Raw genomic sequence first — 22,784 nt, 5'->3', positions numbered from 1 at the left:
AGCAGCTGAGTTTTTAAGACTACAGACCCGTCTGTGCTCCAGACAGACAGCTTTCTATTCAGCTTGTTGGCTAATGCCAAGTTAGCGTTAGCTGTACTTGTATAAAACATACAGGATGAGATACTGAGGACAGGGATGTTTAAATTAACCATTTCTACATGTTTAACGTTACCTTACAGACAGGTGGATTGATAAAGTATTGTCTTTATACTTGCGAAGGTTTTATTGCACGGACTTACAGTAACGAGCGTAGCTGTCATCAGCTAACGTTACAGTAGTTTGGAGCTAAGTTAAGCTAAGCTCACCGTATTCCACTGCGGCGGCGCCGCCTCTCACTCGGCTGCCGCTGTGTGTGTGTGTGGGAGCAGGCAGAGACTGCAGCCTGATGATTTTCTTATCCATTGCGTTTCAAATTAAATCACATTTGACGCTCGAGACATAACGTTACATCATAGCCCGCACATCTCGATAGCAGTATCGATAAGCTCGAACCTTATTGATTTTCGGGTTTTGAGAAATTTTGGAACCGGGTCTCGATCCCCATCCCTACACCAAAGGCTCAATGATTACCTACAGTGATAAACTGTAGAAAAACACAGGTGCACCATGTGGTTTGGATAGCGGCTACTGCCAGCATCTGGGCCGTAAAAATATGGGTATGGGAGGTGAATCCGTGTTCTTTGATTATTCAGTTTCAAAACCAAATCAATGAGAAATTGTTTTTGCTCCAGTGAGTTTGAAACCAGCTTGGCGCGATCCTACAGTTTCTTTAATTTCTTTGTTCGTATGTGGCTATAATATAGTGCTCACTTAAAAAACAACTTTTTTTTTTGTTTTTCCAATTTGGTTTTGAAACGAAATAATCAAAGAATGAGCCAGACACGGATTGAGGTGCTTTGTTTAAAGGCGAAATAGTTTAGTAATGCTTTATTATTTTCAAACTAGCACTGGAGACGTAGTGTGAAGGAGACAATCTTGTGGTTGTTGTTTTTGCCGTTTTGTCCAAACTTAGTCCAAGACACTACCAACCAGATTGTTTTTGAGAATTTGGCTGCCAGAGCTTACACCTTCTGTTTTTGAAAAAAAACAATACATGACGCTTTTATCCAAAGCAACTCACAATCGCTGTATATAAGTCAGAGGTCACACATTGTTGGATGTGTCACAGTGGTAATCAAACCCAGGCATCTCATACTAAAGGCATGTGTCTTATCCACTGCTCCATTGCCACCACGCCACAATCAAAAGTAAAGTCATATTTCTGTGAAGTTAGATTTTCGGTCCCGCAGGATTGCAGTTTGTTTGTCGGTCCTTGTTTCTGGGTAAAGTCAGTCTTAAACGCTCCCACACAGAGTCCAGAGCAGCCCCAGTGAAACCAGTAATACCAGTGAAGCGGTTTGTCCCCGCAGTCCAGAAGCTGAGTTGTAGATCTTGATGCGTCCTTCGACAGACGGATAAACTTTCTTTCTTTGTGTGATGTAGTTGGACACGACTGAAATGTCCAAATCACCTGGAAGGAAATACAAAGTCATGTCAGGGTAAAGTAAATGGTACCTCAGGAATCCATTAAAAATCAGCAAAACAAACAAACATCTCACCGCTGTTGTGTTTGAGCGTCTCGTCCTTGATCATGGAGAATCCGTCTCCACCATTCACCATGTAGGACGGCAGCACCACTTTATAAACCGTCTCGTCCTTGACGGGTTCGTAGTGAGGAACTCGACATTTCGTGCAGAGGATGCGGAGGCTCTTCACGCGACGCCCCGGAGGTTTGGAGATGTCAAACTCTACACGAAATCCTGTCGGAGGACACGGAAACATCATCAGTCTGACTCATTCATCAGTACATAGACATATTTGTGGTGAAATATCTCAGGTAACTATCAATTACTGAAAGCTGGCATTGTATGCCTGCTCAGATCGGCTGTCTTGAAACAATTCCTCCTACCAGCACCTCTACAGCTCCCTAACATGTTATATCTTGTTTAATTTGTACAAAAATAACACATTAAGGTTTTACAGGGGATTATCTGCTAGAATATGTCTTGGTCGTCAGTGAGCTGTAGAGGTGCTGGTAGGCAGATCTTCCCGTTCAGAAAGGAGGCAGTCTAGCTACCGTTAGCTGTTCTCTTTGACAGATCCAGAGTTTTAATAGCAGTCATGTGATCTCAGCACTCTCTACATTACTTTGTAATTCAAATCAAGACACACAAAAACGTCTCAGCAGGGCTGGACTGGGACAAAAAAGGTATTTTTGGTCTACAAGTGATTTTCACAGCAGTGTGGGATTGGACAACTCGATGCTGGCCCACCAGGCATTTGTCCAGTATGCCAGATTACCAGTCCACCCCTGTGTCAAGTCAAAGATTGTGCTAAGAAACAGGTAATACTTTCACATCATCCTCCCATGGTGAAGAAATGTGATGTGAAGAAGTCTTCTGCTCCCGATAGATTTAAGTGTCCATACAGTGTTTACAGTGTTTCTTCAAATAAAAGCCAGGTCTGGATTAAGGGCTTGAATGGACACAATCAAATGAAGTCCGGTCCCAAATACAGGACGGGGGAAAATAAAAAACCTTCCCATTGCTTTAAATTGTCATTTTAAAACTTGTTTTTAAGTATTACTGTTCTATTTCAGTTAGCTTAGTAACCTTCAGTAACCGTAGCTTCAGTAACCGTAGCTTCAGTAACGTTAGCTTCGGTAACAGTAGCTTCAGTAACGTTAGCTTCAGTAACGTTAGCTTCAGTAACGTTAGCTTCAGTAACGTTAGCTTCAGTAACGTTAGCTTCAGTAACAGTAGCTTCGGTAACAGTAGCCTCGGTAACGTTAGCTTCGGTAACGTTAGCTTCAGTAACCGTAGCTTCAGTAACCGTAGCTTCAGAAACATTAGCTTCAGTATTGTTAGCTTCGGTAACAGTAGCTTCAGTAACGTTAGCTTCAGTAACAGTAGCTTCGTAACGTTAGCTTCAGTAAAGTTAGCTTCGGTAACAGTAGCTTCGGTAACGTTAGCTTCGGTAACGTTAGCTTCAGTAACGTTAGCTTCAGTAACAGTAGATTCAGTAACAGTAGCCTCGGTAACGTTAGCTTCAGTAACAGTAGCCTCGGTAACAGTAGCCTCGGTAACGTTAGCTTCGGTAACGTTAGCTTCAGTAACTGTAGCTTCAGTAACGTTAGTTTCAGAAACATTAGCTTCAGTATTGTTAGCTTCGGTAACAGTAGCTTCAGTAACGTTAGCTTCAGTAAAGTTAGCTTCGGTAACAGTAGCTTCAGTACCGTAGCTTCAGTACCGTTAGCTTCAGTAACGTTAGCTTCAGTAACTGTAGCTTCAGTAACGTTAGTTTCAGAAACATTAGCTTCAGTATTGTTAGCTTCGGTAACAGTAGCTTCAGTAACGTTAGCTTCAGTAAAGTTAGCTTCGGTAACAGTAGCTTCAGTACCGTAGCTTCAGTACCGTTAGCTTCAGTAACGTTAGCTTCGGTAACAGTAGCTTCAGTACCGTAGCTTCAGTACCGTTAGCTTCGGTAACAGTAGCTTCAGTACCGTAGCTTCAGTACTGTTAGCTTCGGTAACAGTAGCTTCGGTAACAGTAGCTTCGGAAACGTTAGCTTCGGTAACGTTAGCTTCGGTAACGTTAGCGTCGGTAACGTTAGCTTCAGTAACAGTAGCTTCAGTAACAGTAGCTTCAGTAACGTTAGCTTCAGTAACGTTAGCTTCAGTAACGTTAGCTTCAGTAACAGTAGCCTCAGTAACCGTAGCTTCAGTCATTGAGAGAAAACGTAACGTCACATACGCAACTTTTGGGTTTGTGTTGTAATTATATATTTAAGTCTTAAATATATACTCTACTTCAGCAGTTTTACAAGAAACTGCAACTTTCTTGACTTTCAAATGTATATTTTAAATTGACAAACATTTTAACGTTTAATTCAGGCCACAATTCAAACAGGATAAAAAATGAGTTGTCTCATGGTGTTCACTACCGTCCATATTTTATTCCGAAGAAAGGTCCCGTGGTGATCTACTGGAAGGGGAGGGGCTTAGGCTATCCATTATGTAGTAACATACAAGTGCCACAAGATGGCGATAGCTACATTTGAAGAGCTGTACAGGAACCCTGCAAGTCTCTGATCCTTCCAAAACACGATCCAGCAAATGTTTCACAACAAAAGCCTCGTTAAGAAATGAAGGGCTTTTAATTTGAAACAGATACAGGAAGTGTTGAGTTTGTATTAACAGCAAGGAGGCTTCGAACTAAATATATTAAGGAAATGGGCTATATACAGATGGACACGATGTATATATGGAACAATACCGGACACTTGAAGGAATTCCCCGCTGCTTTGGCCGTATCGCCACACTGAGTGTTCGAAAGCTTTCCTCAGCGTGGAGCCCTTCAGCTGCACCACGTCAATGGTTCCTCCGAAAGGTAGGACGGAGATCAGGTCCTCCATGGTGATCGAACCTACAGACGACACACCGACGCTGTTTAATATCACCCTTCTTCAGGAAACACTCCTGTCCTCTCAACAACTACTTATCCTCAGAGTGAGTCTTAATTATGTTTATCGTAATTAATTTTACAAACCGTTCCTGGTGCGTTCATCGATAGACGTGCGGACGCCTCCTCCGTTGAAGATGCAGGCGCTGATGTGGTTCCACTGGCCGCCAGCTGAGAATCTGATGTTGTGGTCGATCTGAATAACGGAGACAAGAAGCAGATTCCCTCAGTCACACATGGCTATAATTTTTATTTATTTCATTTGTAAGGAAATATGTACTTTATTTAAATGATGTAGCATAAATATCTACAGATTGCTCGTAGGATCGGTTCCTTGACAGTTTCCATGATCAGCACGATCGTGGTTTATCTGTTTTGGCTGGTCTGCCCTGCTTTCAGCTCTCAGTCCGGTTGTTAGATGGAATACTCCTTTAATAAGTATTCAGGATAGGGTGACCAGACGTCCCCATTTTCTGGGGACAGTCCCCAGTTTTGGTGGCCTGTGTTAGCAAAGGTATGCCTTTGTGAAACTTTAAAGTTTCTTTTAATGGAATAATCACAATTGTGGCCTAATAAGTATTTTCAAGGCCTGACATTTATGTGATTATAGAGAAGCCTGTTGTTGCTGATGGAATAGGTGTTTGGTAGGCATAGGATGTCTAATATCCTTGTTTATGTTTGGACAACGGATTGTGGCCTCTAAATAACATAACTTGCTGAGTTATAAAATAAAGACATCTCTTTTGCAATTATCCTTATGACTCTACATTATTTAATTTGGTGTGTACCAACTTATCCAGTCCTTTTTACCTCTTAAAATACCTTTAAATGGCCAATACAACCCATAAAATGCAGTATTTCACTTGTCATAAAGTGATTGAAGCCTCTAGTTCAGGGGTATTCAATTAGATTTCAAAGAGGTCTAGTTAGAGAAAATTTCCTGAAGCAAAGGTCCGGAACATCAAAACGACAAACTTGCGTTATCATTCAGTACTATAACCTATAGTTGTATCAACACATGTTTTTAGTCAACAACGGACTGTCAGTTTTCACATCAAACTGGAGGGATAATAAATAATAACTATTCAAATAATAAATTCTAAATTTAAGTAAACTAAAGTGCCTAATTTTTAGAAAAAATGTAATAAAAAGTGTAGCTTGAAGTGATGAAGTGTAGTCTTAACCAATTTTATAATAAACACACAAATGAACAGCTGTAATGCCTCCTCTTCTCTTTCATTTCCTCTTACAGAGCTACCACTTTCCTACTTTCTGTTGTTCAGTGAGAAACGTGAGCTCCAGCTCGCATATTGGAGTTCTATGAGATATTCTGGTTTTGAACTGCCCGTGGGAGGAATGTACATGTAAAAATCTGTACATTCTTGATTAAAAGTCATGTGAAATCTCTTTTATCTTTCGTCTCCTCAATTCGGGTATGTTTCCAAAACGTCTCTGGTGAATCTCGCGGACTCGACTCGCAAGCATCGGTATGCACAGATTTGATTGGCTGAGCAGCGTCACATGAGACGATTGGAGCACATGCGATTGGTCTGTGAGTTTCCTAGTCCTCTAAACCAGTACAGTAAATGCTAGAAAAGCTGCGCGGGTTAAATTAGAAACGCTCCGTCACGAGGTAGTAAGTCTCAATAATAAATGGGCTGTAGGTCAGCGGTCCGGAGAGGACGGCGGCTGGGTCCGGATCCGGACCGTGGTCCGCCTATTAGTGACCTCTGCTCTAGGCCTATATATTTATTGACTGAAAGGTAGATTCTGCCTCAAAATTAATTGATTTAATTCAGAAATCATATATTTATCAGTTATATTTGACAGATTATAACTCAACTATACTTTTTACCTCTTAAAATACCTTTAAATGGCCAAAACAACCCATAAAATGCAGTATTCTACTTGCCAGAAAGTGATTGCAGCCTCTACTTATTGAGACTGAAAGGTAGTTTCTGCCTCAAAATGACTTTATTTCATTCGGAAGAGTTATATTAGACAGATATAAAACCGAAATTGTCCCCCTTTGTATTTCATATATAACATTATGTTTTTTAATGACATGCTGACCACCAAACTGGTTTTCATTTCACAGATCTGGTCACCTTAATTCAGGAGGTAAAGACTAACCATGGCATCACAGATGAGGCTTCCCAGGTTGCATTCCCGAAATCGACACTCTTGGGAGGTCCCGTTCAGGAAGACCAGAGTCTTTCCCACCTCCTGAGCCGAGTAGTTGGCCAGATTCTTTTTCCATTCCTCCACATCGGCGAGAATTTCTGGATCTGGGTGTGACATTTCATTTCATTAAACATTGAGATAACAACTCAGCTCATGTTTGTTACCTTCCTTGTTTTCCTCGGCAATCACTTCTACTGGCTTTTAAAGTCACTCTCACTGATTCCTGAGTATTTACATTTTACGCCACTTTATACTTTACTCCAACACATCTCCGTACCTGTCAACCCTCACGCTTTCCCCCAGATTCTCCCGTATTTTGCTTTTCTTTCCCGCTGTCCTCTGTTTAAATATTTCCCCGTAATTCTTCTGTATTTAAAAAAAAAAAAAAAAACCTACTTGGGTGCATTTTATATTATGTTTCCTACATTCCCAAACGCCACTGCCAATAAAACGAGAAGACCGGTCGAAGAAGAAGAAAAGCAGCGCGAGGGTTCAAGCACCGATGACAGTAAGAGGAATGGGGTACCTGCCAGAAAGGCGAACATTTATCTCAAGTATTTCACCAAATGGAAGGAATATCTCTTACTTGCTTCACCTTCTTCTGTCCAATCACTCTCTTCTACCAGTTGTCTTCCTTAACCAGTTTCCTCTCTCAAAATTACACTAGTATTTTCAAATCCCAAACCAATGCATGCATCTCCGAGGTAAATACATTGTTCCCTTCCTCCTCCTCCAACTAAAAAAATATCTATATCTTCTGGAAAATGCAACCTCTATGATGTAATATCGCGGCCACAAGAACAATGGAGAAAGTCATTTGGAAGAGAAAAGGAAGTTAAATTATAACCCAAAGTGACTGTTAACGTGCTACACAGTTCCTGCTTCGCCTTGAACTGCTGTCCTCACATGTGGTGGTCTGTTGGTTTGCCTGGTCCCATATGTCAGCTATTAACTTCAACAATGGAAAAACCTACGTAAAACAAGTTTGTAATAAACTGAAATGATCCTTTGACGTGAATTTAATGCCAGTGCTCTGATCAAATTCCTCAGCAGTATGAATCAGATAATAACAGGAGATACTGAAGAATGATCCTCATCTGCATCATCCTGGGTTTTAATGTGTTTAGTAACTGGTGATCAGTATTTCAAAACATTCAATCCAGACGGGGTTCAAACGAAGCTGCACATACTGTATGTGACATTGAACATTCCTGCTACAGTGTAATTTACAGAACAGAAACCAGAGAACTGAAAAAGAGCAAATATGAAACAGATCTCGTTCTGTAATCTGAGGAGGTCGGACCTGTAACATTTTTGCATTTCATCATTAGTAACACAAGGAGACATCACTGAATCATCGTCTCTTATGCACAAAGAAAACAGGTTTCATAAACTGGGAAACAGTAACAGTGTGAAGGAGCAGATTTTGATTAATCAGATCTTGCAATTTTTAAATAGGAATTAATCACGAGTCCCAACTTAACATCGTTTCATTCTCACATTATAGAACAGTTTTGATTTGGCCTGTGACAGAGCTGAAAACGGTCTTCTTCCTTCAGATCAACTCTCTTTAACTCATAGCTGTTCTGTAGAAGTGGCGTCGCTGCTTTTCTCCCGCTAAGAGGGTTTAGACAGAGATAAAAACAAGATGTAGATTGCGTTTTGGTCTCTTTACCCTGTGGGACACTGCTGTCCAGCAGGATGGGGTTTCCACTGGACTTCACTACATTGCCAGCATGGTCAAAGGTCACCGTCAGATTACCCAGATATTTTCCAAAGGCGTAGGCCTGCACAACAGGAACCTGCCGCCCGTCCTCTGATTTCACCATGAACGGATAATCACCCACCTGGACCTCAGAGGAAGGAGGTGGTCCTGAAAAATGAAAGCGTGGAGAGAAAGAAAGAAAGATTTAGCAGCAGTTTTTATTTGTAAATGAAAAGTCGTGCAAGTTTCTCTGAAGATCAATGAACTAGACTCTGCAGAAAGGCCCACAGGCGTCTCTATTTTCTGAGGAGGCTGACATCTGTCGGACAATGCTGAGGATGTTTTATGAATCTGGCCAGTGCTATCCTGTTTGCTGCTGCATGCTGGGGCAGCAGGTTGAGCGTAGCGGACATTAACGAGACTCAACAAACTGATCCACAAGATCAGTGACGTTGTGTGACTTCATGACGTGCTGATCAAACAAAGGAAAAGTTTCAGTGCAAGAGTCATCCTCCAAAATACACCACAATGCACCATTCACAGTCTGTTACTCCTCCCTCAGGGCGTCAGACACTCAGACTCTTAGTCATTAAACTGAACCTTGAAATGTTTCTTAATCCTTGTAATACTTGATTAATGTGCAATAATCTGGTAACTGGCAGTAATGGCGGAGAATAACTTTAAGAAGATCCCTGCAAAGCTATGGATGCAAAGTTCAGTTTCTCTCTTCTGTGTGTGGGTTTAATTGAGTTTTAAAGTACAAATCTGCACTTCACACCAGGTCTTGAATGCCTCACTGTCAGCTACAACACCACTCTTCTCCTCCAAAGTCCAAACAATGACTGAGTGCTGATACACTCAGTGGGGCCTCAGAGTTACATAAAGCCTGAAAAACTTCCTGGAGTTTCTGTGGCCGGAGGTCCAAACCAACAGCTCAGCTCCTCGGTGCCTGTTTACTTCTGTTTATATAAAACCCTAAAGAGTTACTGATGGACTCTCGTGTCGACGGCATGTTTACTTTTTTTAGCCAAACCACCAAAAGTTTCCTCCTCTCCAGGAACAAGAACAACGCTGAGAGAGACTTACAGCATTAGAGTGAAACGAAACAATTACTGACCTTTTCTGCTCATTAAAAAAAACAAAAAAAACACATGAAGCTGAGAAAGTTATAAGCTAGCTGACAAAACAGGAAGACAAACTGGCTGCAGAACAACAGAGCTGGCAGCAACGTGATCTCTAGTAACGGCAGGTATCTGTGTGTTTGTATTTGGATTATGTTGAGAACCGTTCACCTAATAGACCTCACATGTGACGGATTCGCTGCTGCAGACCCAGGGGGAGTGCAGTGTTGCATTTGGTGCAATTGACACGCCACACCTTCGGAGTTAATGAACGTTGAATAAACTACAGTACAAAGAAAGCTGCTCCGCTCTGCAACAGCGAGGGCGGGTACGCTTGCAGGGGGCAGGGCCTATATGTTCTGATGTGGTAGTGAATTGTTGAGTTATCGTCATCATACAGGTTACGTTAGAAACTAATGTTTAACAGGAGCTGTAAGAGTGCAATGAAGTTCTAAGGAAGTACTGAGTATCCAGCAGTATCTTCGCCATCGTCGTCTTGTTTCGGTGATATTGATGCAGTAGGGGAATCCAAAAAGTGTGAACGGGCACTGCACTAGTACAATCAGTTCAGCTCTTGAAACGTAGCTGTACACACTTTGTATCTGCTGGAGTAATATGTGAACGCAGCATTTGGCTCTTACAGCGTCGCCAAAGCTGAAGACTGTGTGGTGTATAACATACAGTGGGTATTCAGACCCCTTTAAATTTTTCACTCTTTGTTTCATTGCAGCCATTTTAAAAAAAATAAAAAAAGTTCATTTTATTTCTCAGTAATGTACACTCAGCACCCCATCTTGACAGAAAAAAACAGAAATGTAGAAATTTTTGCAAATTTATTAAAAAAGAAAAACTGAAATATCACATGGTCATAAGTATTCAGACCCTTTGCCGTGACACTCATATTTAACTCAGGTGCTGTCTATTTCTTCTGATCATCCTTGAGATGGTTCTACACCTTCATTTGAGTCCAGCTGTGTTTGATTATACTGATTGGACTTGATTAGGAAAGCCACACACCTGTCTATATAAGACCTTACAGCTCACAGTGCATGTCAGAGCAAATGAGAATCATGAGGTCAAAGGAACTGCCTGAAGAGCTCAGAGACAGAATTGTGGCAAGGCACAGATCTGGCCAAGGTTACAACAAAATTTCTGCTGCACTTAAGGTTCCTAAGAGCACAGTGGCCTCCATAATCCTCAAATGGAAGACGTTTGGGACGACCAGAACCCTTCCTAGAGCTGGCCGTCCGGCCAAACTGAGCTATCGGGGGAGAAGAGCCTTGGTGAGAGAGGTAAAGAAGAACCCAAAGGTCACTGTGGCTGAGCTCCAGAGATGCAGTCGGGAGATAGGAGAAAGTTGTAGTAAGTCAACCATCACTGCAGCAATCCACCAGTCGGGGCTTTATGGCAGAGCGGCCCGACGGAAGCCTCTCCTCAGTGCAAGACACATGAAAGCCCGCATGGAGTTTGCTAAAAAACACCTGAAGGAGTCCAAGATGGTGATAAATAAGATCCTCTGGTCTGATGAGACCAAGATAGAACTTTTTGGCCTTAATTCTAAGCGGTATGTGTGGAGAAAACCAGGCACTGCTCATCACCTGTCCAATACAGTCTCAACAGTGAAGCATGGTGGTGGCAGCATCATGCTGTGGGGGTGTTTTTCAGCTGCAGGGACAGGACGACTGGTTGCAATCGAGGGAAAGATGAATGCGGCCAAGTACAGGGATATCCTGGACGAAAACCTTTTCCAGAGTGCTCTGGACCTCAGACTGGGCCGAAGGTTTACCTTCCAACAAGACAATGACCCTAAGCGCACCGCTAAAATAACGAAGGAGTGGCTTCACAACAACTCCGTGGCTGTTCTTGAATGGCCCAGCCAGAGCCCTGACTTAAACCCAATTGAGCGTCTCTGGAGAGACCTGAAAATGGCTGTCCACCAACGTTTACCATCCAACCTGACAGAACTGGAGAGGATCTGCAAGGAGGAATGGCAGAGGATACCCAAATCCAGATGTGAAAAACTTGTTGCATCTTTCCCAAAACGACTCATGGCTGTATTAGATCAAAAGGGTGCTTCTACTAAATACTGAGCAAAGGGTCTGAATACTTATGACCATGTGATATTTCAGTTTTTCTTTTTTAATAAATTTCTACATTTCTGTTTTTTTCTGTCAAGATGGGGTGCTGAGTGTACATTACTGAGAAATAAAATGAACTTTTTTGATTTTTGGAAAATGGATGCAAAGAAACAAAGAGTGAAAAATTTAAAGGGGTCTGAATACTTTCCGTACCCACTTATGTGCATTTGACGCATAACAGTTTAACATAGCACTGCAGCAGCTGGATAGAGGATTAGTGACCTTTAAGGGGAGAGCAGAGGTCAGTGGTTACGTGGAGGCTCAGACCCTTATCTGGTGTCCAACAAGATGTCTACACTTATCCTATAGAACTTTGCTCTTATATGGATTGGTGCCTCAGTTTGCAGACTCTGACCCTTATATGGTATTTAGCAGATACCTAAACATGTCCTATATAAGCTGTGTTTGATGTACAGAGAGACAGAGTGGCCATCGGGCTGGGTCACTCTCCAAGCTGCTGCAGAGACCGCTAGATGTCAGTTAGCTAACCAGAGACTAAAAAGTAAGAAAATATACAACTTTTGGAAGTTTAGTTGTAGATGAATCTATGATTTAAAGATAAGTGTGACGTTAGTACGAGCGTCACCACAATATGACTTCAGAAACACTCATCGGCGCCGGAAATGAAGATATAACGGATGTGATCCTAACAGCTGTATTAACCTCCGTACCTGTAAAGAGGAAAGTGTTGCTGTGTCCCCCGATGACCACGTCGACTCCGCGCACCTTCTTGGCGATCTCCTTATCCACAGTGAAGCCCGAGTGACCCAGAGCGATGATCTTATTGACTCCCAGCGTCTGCAGTTTGTCCACCTGCAGCTGCACGGCGCTCACCTCGTCCTCGAAGCGCAGGTGTGGTCCTGAACGCCAACATGAACAGGAGAGAAACTCTGTAGAAAACATCTGTTTAATCCTGCACAAGTTATCAAAACTGAAATGTATGATTGTAAATTATGTTTCTTATTTTCCTTTTTACACTTGCTCAGCCAGTCAGCCAACAAAAGCAGGAAGACAACATCGCTGACTTTAGAATTTGATGTTAAAACAGAAAGAAAGATTTGCAGAGTCTGTCCTCCCTGATTTACTTCCCTACTTGATATTCTGAACACGTGTTCTTTTTCACACGCCGGCAGCTTCAACAGTGACTCTGTCTGCCTTCATCTCCTGAATGAGTAACTCTCTTTTCTTTTTTTAGGGTCAGGCTGCTTCACATGAAGTTATTGAACGCACCTTAGAAACAAGCGTGCAGCCAAATCTTATTAATCACTTTTCAACAATCAGCATTGTTTTATTGTTCATATCAGTTCAGTCGGATAATGTCTAACTCTAAAGTGACAGAAGCCAGAGCTGATCAATACTGCTGAAACCACCAAAGTACTGTGTAAATATTTGATTCTATCTTTTCATGTGACAACACTGAAGAAATGACTCTTTGCTCCAATGTAAAGTAGTGAGTGTGCAGCTTGTGTAACAGTGTAAATTTGCTGTCCCCTCAAAAAGCACTCATACGTCTATTTCCCAAAGACAACCTCTGGATATGACGCTGAGCGCGTGCACTCCACTTCTTTGGTCGACCATGGCGAGGCCTGTTCTGAGGGGAACCTGTCCTGTTGAGCCGCTGTGTGGTCTTGGCCGCCGTGCAGCAGCTCAGTTTCAGGGTCTTGGCGGTCTTCTTACAGCCTCGGCCATCTTTATGTAGAGCAAGCATTATTTTTTTCAGATCCTCAGAGAGCTCTTTGCCATGTTGAACTTCTAGTGAGCAGTATGAGGGAGTGTGAGAGCGATAACACCAAATTTAACTCCCCTGCTCCCCATTCACACCTGAGACCTTGTAACACTAACGAGTCACATGACACCGGGGAGGGAAAATGGCTAACTGGGCCCAATTTGGACATTTTCACTTAGAGGTGTACTCACTTTTGTTGCCAGCAGTTTAGACATTAACGGCTGTGTGATGTGTTATTTTGAGGGGACAGCAAATTTACACTGTTATACAAGCTGCACACTCACTACTTTACACTGGAGCAAAGTCACATGAAAAGATATAATCAAATATTTACAAAAATGTGAGGGGTGTCCTCACTTTTGTGAGATACTATACATGTATTCTCGAGTGAGTGATGAGAGCTGAGTGAGCCTGTTATTTATCCAACTTCAGGGCCAAGCATATCATCCCACAGAGACGCGTCGTCCCTGAGGTCTGAATAGCTCAGAGATGCTTTGACTGTTACGTTTACACAGATTCAGCGCCGCATCACACACGAGTCTCTCTCATGAGTCCAGGGTTACATACAAAACATTTGGAGATGATTCCCATTCCACTAGTTAAAGCAACACACAACTGCTTGCAATTTCTTCTCCCATGAATTCTCTGCTCCTTTTAAAGTTTTGTTAAAATCTTCGGCAACAGCTTTCCTGTTAGGCGTTCACTCAGAAGTACACTAAATGGACAAAAGTACTGGGACACCAAAAGGAGATTTAAGACTCTAAATACATAGGCATTGATACGGACTCTTCTGGGAAGGCTTTCTACAATATTTTTGCCTGTTCATCCAGAAAAGCATTTGTAAGGTCAGACGCTGATGAAGGCCTGATTCGCAATCTCTGTTCAAATTCATCCCAAAGGTGTTTGCTAGGGATGAGTCAAGTTCTTCCACACCAAACTCATCCAACCATGCCTTGGGCACAGTCATGCAGGAACAGAATAGGGCCTTCCCCGAACTCTTCCAACTAAGTTATAAGCATAGAATTTTCTAAAATGTCCTGGCAAGCTGAGGCAACATCATTTCCGTTCAGTGGAACTAAGCACAGTCAGGTGTGTAACGTTCTCCTAGCATTTGACAAACCCAGACTCAGAACACGTTTCCACTGCTCCACATTCCAGTGGCGGTGTGTTTTTGATCACCCCTCTCTTGGCATTATGCTTGGTGCTGTAAGGCTTGTGTGCAGCTGCTCGGCTATGAAGCCCTGCTGTGTAACATTCCATGGTCTACCGTTGGCCATGATGAATGAATGCCTCCCCTTTGAACTTAAACCACTTACAGTTGTATAATGGAATATCTAGGAGGGAAGACATTTCACCAGCTGACTGTTGCAACGCTGGCGTTGAGAGAGAAGCTACGTTGTCCTTAAAAACGGTGAGTGTCTGAAATAAACTACAAAAGTTTTTCTTTGTTTTTTAGACTTTCAGCTTAGATTGTTATTTTGATTGCACCATCTCACACGTGGATCCTTAGTTAACAGGGCCGAGCAAAATTACTGCAGATTCTCTCCGCTGGTTAAGCACTTATTTCAGTTATCAGAGCACTAATGAGTGACCCCCACTGCACACACAAACATAGACACACACAGACCTTTAGGTACATGCAGATAGACTCGTTACACTGCACAGTACGCAATTCTGATGGACAGGATGCAACCATTTTTAATCATTTATGGAATAGGGACAGTGGAAAAAAAAAAAAAAAGAGAGAATTATTGCAACATATTATCTGGACAAGGAGGCTGCGCTGTTGTTTTATTTCTTTTTCTCCTTCTCTGATCTTAGCTGTACCGAGGGGGATGTACACACATGGCGAAGCAAAGCCAAGTGATTTGCAAACGGATGGATTTGGGGATAAAGTCCACCCGGAGTTGGCTGACTGAAAACAGGCCCGTAAGTTGGAATTTGAGAACACAGTACAGTAAAGAGCAAAAAGTCCTGCTCAGGTTAAAAGAACCGTTGAACTAGTTCCTGTAACATCTTTTTACACACCATGGTTAAAACAATAAACTGTGCAAACTGAATGAGAGTCTATAGCTGTAGTTCACACAAAGTTTGATTTGATTTGTGAAATAATATTTACTAAAAAAAAAGAAGCGCTTGGAAATATTAAACATGTTTTCTTTTTGTTCCCTGCTGCAGGCTGCAGTGACCTGTACGCACCCACATTTTCAAAAAAGACTGTGATGAAGGCCGACCAGCAGAGCGACAGAGTGCTGGTTAATGCATTATTGCACCCGCGAGCACCACAGGTTTAAAGATTTCACATTACTGGTTACATCACAGACCACATATTTCTCTGTTGGTGATTTGACAAAGGTCTGTTTTTAAAATTTTACATTTCCCGCGCAGCTGGTCGGTTTCCGTTCTGCAGTCCATCACACAGCGTGCTGAGATGACCATTGTGTTGCTAAAGCGGTTCGCCCACAATAGCCTCACACAAGGCAAGTCTGTCTGTCTCTAACTGCAACTGGAATAGACAGAATAACTTCTCTGGGAATGTGATCACGATGAGAGTAAAGCTCTCTCTCCCAATGCATACAAGCCTTTTCATCTGTTCCAAAACCAGTAACCATAAAGAAGGTGATGATGATTTTATGGAAAAAGGATCCCATTACTGACAAAGACTGAACAGAGAGAGAAACCTTTCTCCCATGATTCATGGTGAACTAACAGTGCACTTGACTGACTTGACCTGACAGAGCCTCACTGACTGAAACGCCTCTCTATAGTCTGCCTGTACTCGGGGACGACAAAGACCTGAACTACGTTCTTACTTGACTTGACCGAAGGACGATCACATGACCTGTTCTGACACTACATCTCGCAAGCAAACCAGATGCCCGGTGCTTATTGTCATGCTGCTCGCTGCGTCTGTTGCTTTTATGTAATGCTGGATGTTTCTTTGTGTGCTGCTGCCGTGTTGATGATAAAATGTGACGCACGCCAACAGACTGACCCCATTTCCACTGGAAAAGAATGCTGCCTGCTCGTTCCTTGTTGTTTGACGTTATTGTTTAAATCCCTTTAAATTTAAAAACATGGTCCAGAGTCACGCGCTCTCCTCCACAGAGAAAAGGGGTTAACTGAATGCAAAACTAAGTCGCTCAGTGTTGGAGATGTAATGTGAGCAACAAGTCTGTGTGTGAGGTGTTTTATCAGACAGCCTCATTCAGAGAAGCTGTTTTACACACACAGAGCAGAATAACTTGCTATAACTTGTTTTTATTTACAGTGAAATGAGTGACGTCATCATATAATGGACTGAACTAACATCATGTGAATAAATTACTGTCTTGTTGTTTTTGACATTGTTGAAAGTTTTTCCCCTCTCCTACACAGGAGCAGCAGCCAGAGCCTAATATCCAACACTAACCGATTCTTCTTCTTCTTCCTTTTTAGTTTAGCCTTCCTAGAAAACATCAGATTGCTGCTGTTGTGAAACTGTAACTGTATCACTAATGAAATATTGTGGTGAAGCAAGACACTGGTTCATGAAAGGAATACAGGTTTCATTAGCAGCACATCCACCAACAGAAGAACCATGTGACCACCAGATGGAGGTTTTTAGCTAAACCCAAGCAAAGGCAAAATTTACTGTTGATGATAGTTGATATGTTTCCAAAATGGACAGAAGTTTTTCCAACTTCAAAACTAGACGGGTGCAACTGGAGCAAAAGCCCTGGTTTGCCATGCTGGGGTGTGCTTTCCAAAATCAACAGTGACGACAGAACAGCTTTTGGAAGTGAAGCCATGAAAACAACTTGGCTCTTACATGGGCAGTGATTTGAGACCACATTGTTCCCTCCACCCAGCAAGCGGTGGAGCAGTAGAGAAACAGAACAGAATGCTAAAGGTTAAGCTAGCTAAGTACTGTGAAGACACAGGTCTTCCATGAACAAAGCTGTTGTCGGTGGCGTTGATGAGAACCAGGATAAGAACCAGGTCAAGGTCTGAGCCCATTTATGATTCTTTTATGGCGCCCTCCACTAACAGGGACAGAGGCAGCCAGCAGAGTACCGCCTGACACACATCACTGTATTGCCAGACTTTGTCCTCTGCTCTTGCCCGTCTACATCAGCAGGTTAAAGAGGCCCCACCCTCTCACACAGTCTCCTGCCAGGAGATTCTGTGGTGTTTAAGGACTTCAGAAGAAAAGCACTGGAAGGCGCAGAGGTGGAAAGGTGCTCCTGACAACATACACAGTGGTAAAAGTGGCTGAAAGTGCTCCGTGGATTCCCGCCAGCCACTGCAGGAAGGTGCCTGCACCAGTACAACAACAGATCAACAAGCGTGCACAATCAGCACCTTGTGTTGTGAGTGAAGGAGGGATTGGGAACGCTTAGGCAGCCTTTGTCTCAGACTCACAGGCTGTTAGACAGCAAACATCAGCACAAGGGAGCCAGTGGGAAAACTCCTGGTCTCACCACTGCTGATTTAAGTGACGCCGTCAAAACTTAAGAGCGAGAAGCATGTTTGTCTCTGGAAGGAGACGTCATGGGACCCGGTCAGACACCCAGACATGTGTGGGCCTACGAGGAACAACACTGATGTTTGCTGCCATTGCAACAGCATGAACAGTGCCTCTGTTGCAGTTCTTAGATCACAAGCATGATGCACAAAAACCACCACAACAGAACACCACAGTGATACCAGCAGCCGTGTTAGAGGCAAGAGTAGCACCCGCAGAGGCCGGGCTGCTGGGCTAATGTTTAATAACTCCTGTTGTATGTTTGTGCCCAACAGTAGAGCTCCAGATGGTTCGGTGACCCGAGTGCTGGAAGGACTGCGTTCCCTACGAGAAGAACATGCAGAGAACTCTGAAGTGGGCACTAACATGTTTGACTGGTCTGATTCTGTGTTTGCTAAATAAAAGGCCGCAGTGATGCCCACGCTCTGCAGACTGTCTGACCCTTTGCAAAGAATAAAACCCTTAAAAGACGTCTGGATTGGACTCTTTATTTCAGAAGACTCGCTAAAGGACATACTTTCCATTTCAAAACATTTAAACAGTGTACACTGCACAGATGTAGCCATGAAAAAGGGTATATCATCATCATGTTTACCACCTAAACCAGTGGTCGGCAATAGGCAGCCCACGGACCAAAGCTGGCCCCGCCAGCGATAATATGTGGCCAAATTACGTTGATAGCTGCAACTAAATAAATAATTAATTACAGTGGCTGGTGCTGAAACAGATCTCAGTCAAGACAGCAAAAGTTACTCACATAATCGCTTCCTCTTAAGTGATTGTACCTGCAAAATAAAAGCACGAGAACATTTTCGCAGCAGTACTTTTTTCCACGTTTGAGAGATTTTACTTTGAAAGTTCTGAAGGAAATTCAAAAGAGTCTCTGACTTGTTTGACACGCCTCTGAAAAAGCCTTCAGAAAGCGTGAGATCGGATTCCCCTCAATGAGAAACGCAGGAATTTCCTCTGGCTGGAGAGACGGGGGACATGAAAATAAGCGTCCATAGGTTGATGTGGACCAATCGCCGGGATGTACGGACTCCTGCACATGCTTAAATTTGATATGTTATACAATCTCTACACCATCAATTTGTTGATAAAGGAAGACAATAATGCTAACAGTTTATGACAATTTTTCCAGACTTATTTGCAGACCCCTGAACTAAACAATGCGAGACAGCGTTAAAAGCAAACACAAGTCCACTTACCAGGTTTGGACAGAGCAGGAGTTTCCCGAGATGTGTATCCCACCACGCCCACCTCCTCACCGCCAACATTAAATATATTGTAAGGCAAGTAAGAGTTGCCAAATGTTGCGGCCAGAGTTTTGTCTGCCTTGATGTTAGCGCTGAGAACAACACACCCGATCTTCTCCATGAACGGCTTCATGAGTCCTTCCACTCCGTTGTCAAACTCATGATTTCCGAAAACCTGAAAAACACAAAGTAAAGATAAATTTAGAACAGCAGAATGACACAGACAGCTGAAAACTGTCTACAGGGGCCCCTCAGACAGGTTTAATTAAACAGTACCGTAGGCCTATGAGCCGGGGCCAGTTCAACCAAAGGGAATTTTCCACGGGACCTGGTTTACAAAACATGTGACATCTGAAATCAAGTGAGAGGGGAGTGGTTGCAGGAAGGTGACGGTGGAAATGTGACTCAGAGTTGGAGAGACGAGTTTGTTGTGGGGCCCCCAAAACTCCCTTTCCTGCCACATGAAAACAATAAGAGCTGAAGAAACCTGAAGAATTGGTAACAGACCAAAACCATCAAAAAGTGGTCTAAAGACCGGCCTCCACACCAAGACCGGTCTCAAGTACTACAACACTATTTGCAACAACTCGCCTCTCACGAGATTTCAGAGCGAGAACTGTCCTTCAGCGAGACTTCAGCTTCCTGTAAAATACAAAGGGGGTCACCGGGAGTCCTTCCCTGCCGGCTGAAGAATGTAGTCTTTTTGACCCCACATGTGTGAAAATAAGTCCCAGGTTTAAAATGACCTAAATGACCCTTTAAGGCACAACAACACAGAACATGTCAGTCATAGTTTAGTGAGCGTGTGGAGAGTTCCTCCAGTTCAGTTTGTTTGATCTCAATCAACAAACTAACCTCCTCTTACAGAAAACTGTGGCTCATTAAAGCAAGAATGTAAATTAAAACCAGCCACAGGAAACCAAACTAAATGTTTCAGAGAGAAGAAGTGGGATGTTGACATCTGACAACCATCAGATCCTTTGAGCATTAAAATGACTGAAGTCTGGTCTATTTCCTGACGCACCAACTAAATATGTTCCATCCACCACTTAAACAAGTCAGATGTTTTTGTTTAGTGTAAGTAAACGTCTAGAAACTCATACAGGCAGTGATAGTTTCTACACATCGAGGTCACATTTAACTGCTGTTTCTACACCTAAATGACTATTATCATGGCCCTGCGATGGACTGGCGACCTGTCCAGAGTGTACCCCGCCTTTCGTCCAATGTCAGCTGGGATTGGCTCCAGCCCCCCCCTGTACGCAGGATAAGCGGTTGACAATGGATGGATGGATGGATGGATGACTATTTTCATGTTAAGCAGCTTCTAACTATACATCGAAATATAGCCAATAAAAATGGATAACCCAGTTTTAACAGAAATGTCTTTTGACCACCAAATACACCAATACCTTTGCTTAATGCCGACAATCACCTCAGGGAAGCAGAAGTGTGGCGGCAGAGCGCGCTGCCTCCAAATGGACAAAACACGAGAGTTGAACTCTCTTGGCCACCGTACAGGAGCCCCTCCACCGAGATTTGAAATGAGTGAAAACTAATTTCTCTAATTCTGGTGCAAAGATTAAAGGGCGCAGAGAGCTCATCCATTAAAATGTCTCTCCGCAATTGCTGCTTTTAAGCTAATTAAACCAAGTAAGGCTGTTAGACCTAAACCAATGAAGCAGCTTCAGCCTTTTCCAGTCCGGTCTGATCATAATGGGACTGTTCTATTGTTACATCGGTGGACACAAACACAGTATTCTCTATATTTGTGAACCTTAATGGCAGAAAATCAACAGTAATCCTTTGACCAGGATTATAATTGATCCACTAATGGAGATATACATTAAAAGCAGGGTCACAATTATCACCAACAAACTACAGACTCCTGTTTTTATATTGTAAAAATACAACAGTATTATACAGTAATAAATACAAAAACACAGGTACATACAGTAGTACAGCACTTTCTGACAGCTACAGTTACTTTGAAAATTAAGATTTTACATGCAGAACGTGGGATTATTTTATGATCCAATATGATTTTAATAGAATAAACTACCAAACAGTACATAAAGCCAGCTAACCATCATCATCATTTTGATGAGTATGTAAGTTTCCATCCATTCATCTATTATCAGAATTATCTATTGCGCAAAGTCACTTTAAAGTTGAGCTCACATTCATTTTAATTCCTGACAGATCAGCAGACAGAAATGCTTCTATCTTCTGGCTTCAAATGAAATATAAGCTGCGCAGACTGGAGTTTTTAAGCTTGTCTGTGTTTCTCACCATGGCATCATAACCCAGCTTGTTCATAAAATGGGCAGCCTCGGCGCCCTTGTAGTAATTGAACCAGACGGTCCCCTGGAACTGGTCTCCGGCGTCCAGGAGGAGCACGTTGCTGATGGAGTTTCGGATCCTCTGTATCATCGTGGCTCTCCGGGCGACCCCGGCGAAACACCCGCCGCCGCCGCCGCCGCCGCATTTCCCGGAGTGCTCGCTGGTCTCCTCCACCCGGGCGTGTACGTCGTTAGTGTGGAGGAGAACCAGGTCCCAGGCCGCCGAGCTGGACACAGAGAAGCCCAGCAGGAGGAGGAAGCCGAGGCAGAGCCGCTGCAGAGAGCCAAGCTCCGGGCGCAGCGCTCCCATCTCTGCGCGCTCCGCTGCGCGCAAAAACACTGGAGGAGGAACACAGGTGGGAAGCCTGGTTGGTTCTTCTTACATGACGCGCATTAAACGTTTCTCTCTGCTTTTTATGGTCTCTAAGTCACTTAATAAATTAAAGGAGACCCAGCTGACACTACAGAGAGAGAGAGAGAGAGAGAGAGAGAGAGAGGCATGCGGCGGCTCAGAATGAAGAGGAGGAGGATTTGGGTTGTGATCCGCCTCTTCTCTGACCACCACCTTTGACTTTTTGACACAATTACTAACTACACTAAACCACACGCTGGAGGGAGGCGCTGTCCTCAGTAAGTTTATTTAGCACCTTTAACAATAAGGTAGCCTAATTCAAGGATCTTTGAATAAGACATTTTAAGGAAAAATACGACATCTGAAGGATTCAAAACTTTAAATATCCTCACACGACTCTAATCTGTTGATTCTTTCTCCCAAAATTTATGATGCTCTAAATTGCTCCATTATAACATATTAATTCTAATAAAACTACAGATTAACTACAGTGTGTCTGCAGGGTGGAGACAACAAGCTGAACACCACCTGCAGACAAAGACTGAATAAAGGAAGTGGGGTAAAATCTTCTGAAAGACTGGAGGTGTTTTTGGCTGTTATCACTGTAAAAATAGCAAATAGCATCTCTTCATGATGTTATAAATATGCTGTTGTCCTATTTAAATGCACTCTTGTTTATTTTACAGCAGTGCTCTGATATGTTCAGACCTGAACAGTAGGGATTAGACAAAGAGCAGCAGCCCTGTTTATGCTCCGCTCTTACTTTCATGCCAATAAAGTTGACAAAGGCAGAGAGGGATTAGCTGCTGGTTTACATTCACTTCAATGGGAAAATCTGTTTATAGAGACTTGACATTGCTTTGGTTGAGGAAGTCCATCACAGCCGACATAATATCTGCTTTTAATTTAAAGAACAAAAATACTTTGCACACCCAAACCAGCCAGAATGCTCTT

The 22,784-nt window shown here is 42.9% G+C and overlaps 2 protein-coding genes and 1 long non-coding RNA gene across 3 annotated transcripts in view; 2 read left to right on the top strand and 1 right to left on the bottom strand.

Moving 5' to 3' along the window:
• The window catches only part of LOC119908835 (sorting nexin-14-like), a 37,918-nt gene extending 31,086 nt beyond the window's left edge, over nucleotides 1-6,832 (top strand). The window contains exon 30 of the mRNA XM_038726728.1: nucleotides 6,598-6,832. Coding sequence (XP_038582656.1) covers nucleotides 6,598-6,612 — 15 coding nt within the window. The 3' untranslated portion in view covers nucleotides 6,613-6,832. The remainder of the gene's footprint in view (nucleotides 1-6,597) is intronic.
• nt5e (5'-nucleotidase, ecto (CD73)) lies at nucleotides 792-21,989 on the bottom strand. Its single transcript, XM_038726737.1, has 9 exons — nucleotides 21,429-21,989; nucleotides 19,089-19,311; nucleotides 12,319-12,507; nucleotides 8,359-8,556; nucleotides 6,633-6,787; nucleotides 4,587-4,695; nucleotides 4,314-4,463; nucleotides 1,599-1,799; nucleotides 792-1,510 (listed from the first exon to the last, which is right to left on the bottom strand). The coding sequence occupies exons 1-9, from the start codon at nucleotides 21,786-21,788 to the stop codon at nucleotides 1,335-1,337; spliced, it is 1,761 nt and encodes a 586-aa protein (XP_038582665.1). The 5' UTR covers nucleotides 21,789-21,989; the 3' UTR covers nucleotides 792-1,334.
• On the top strand, nucleotides 14,652-15,902 carry LOC119908839. Its single transcript, XR_005445346.1, has 4 exons — nucleotides 14,652-14,784; nucleotides 15,195-15,302; nucleotides 15,552-15,661; nucleotides 15,762-15,902. It is a non-coding gene; the product is annotated as an uncharacterized LOC119908839 (long non-coding RNA).
• Nucleotides 21,990-22,784: the final 795 nt, after the last annotated feature.

The sequence above is a fragment of the Micropterus salmoides genome, unplaced genomic scaffold (assembly GCF_014851395.1).
Source record: "Micropterus salmoides isolate LMB-PRFRI ecotype aquatic unplaced genomic scaffold, ASM1485139v1 Ms_hic_scaffold_18, whole genome shotgun sequence".
NCBI classification, from domain to species: Eukaryota; Metazoa; Chordata; class Actinopteri; order Centrarchiformes; family Centrarchidae; genus Micropterus; species Micropterus salmoides.
Note: the sequence above shows the minus strand (reverse complement) of the source record. Positions and strands in the feature narration are given on the sequence as shown.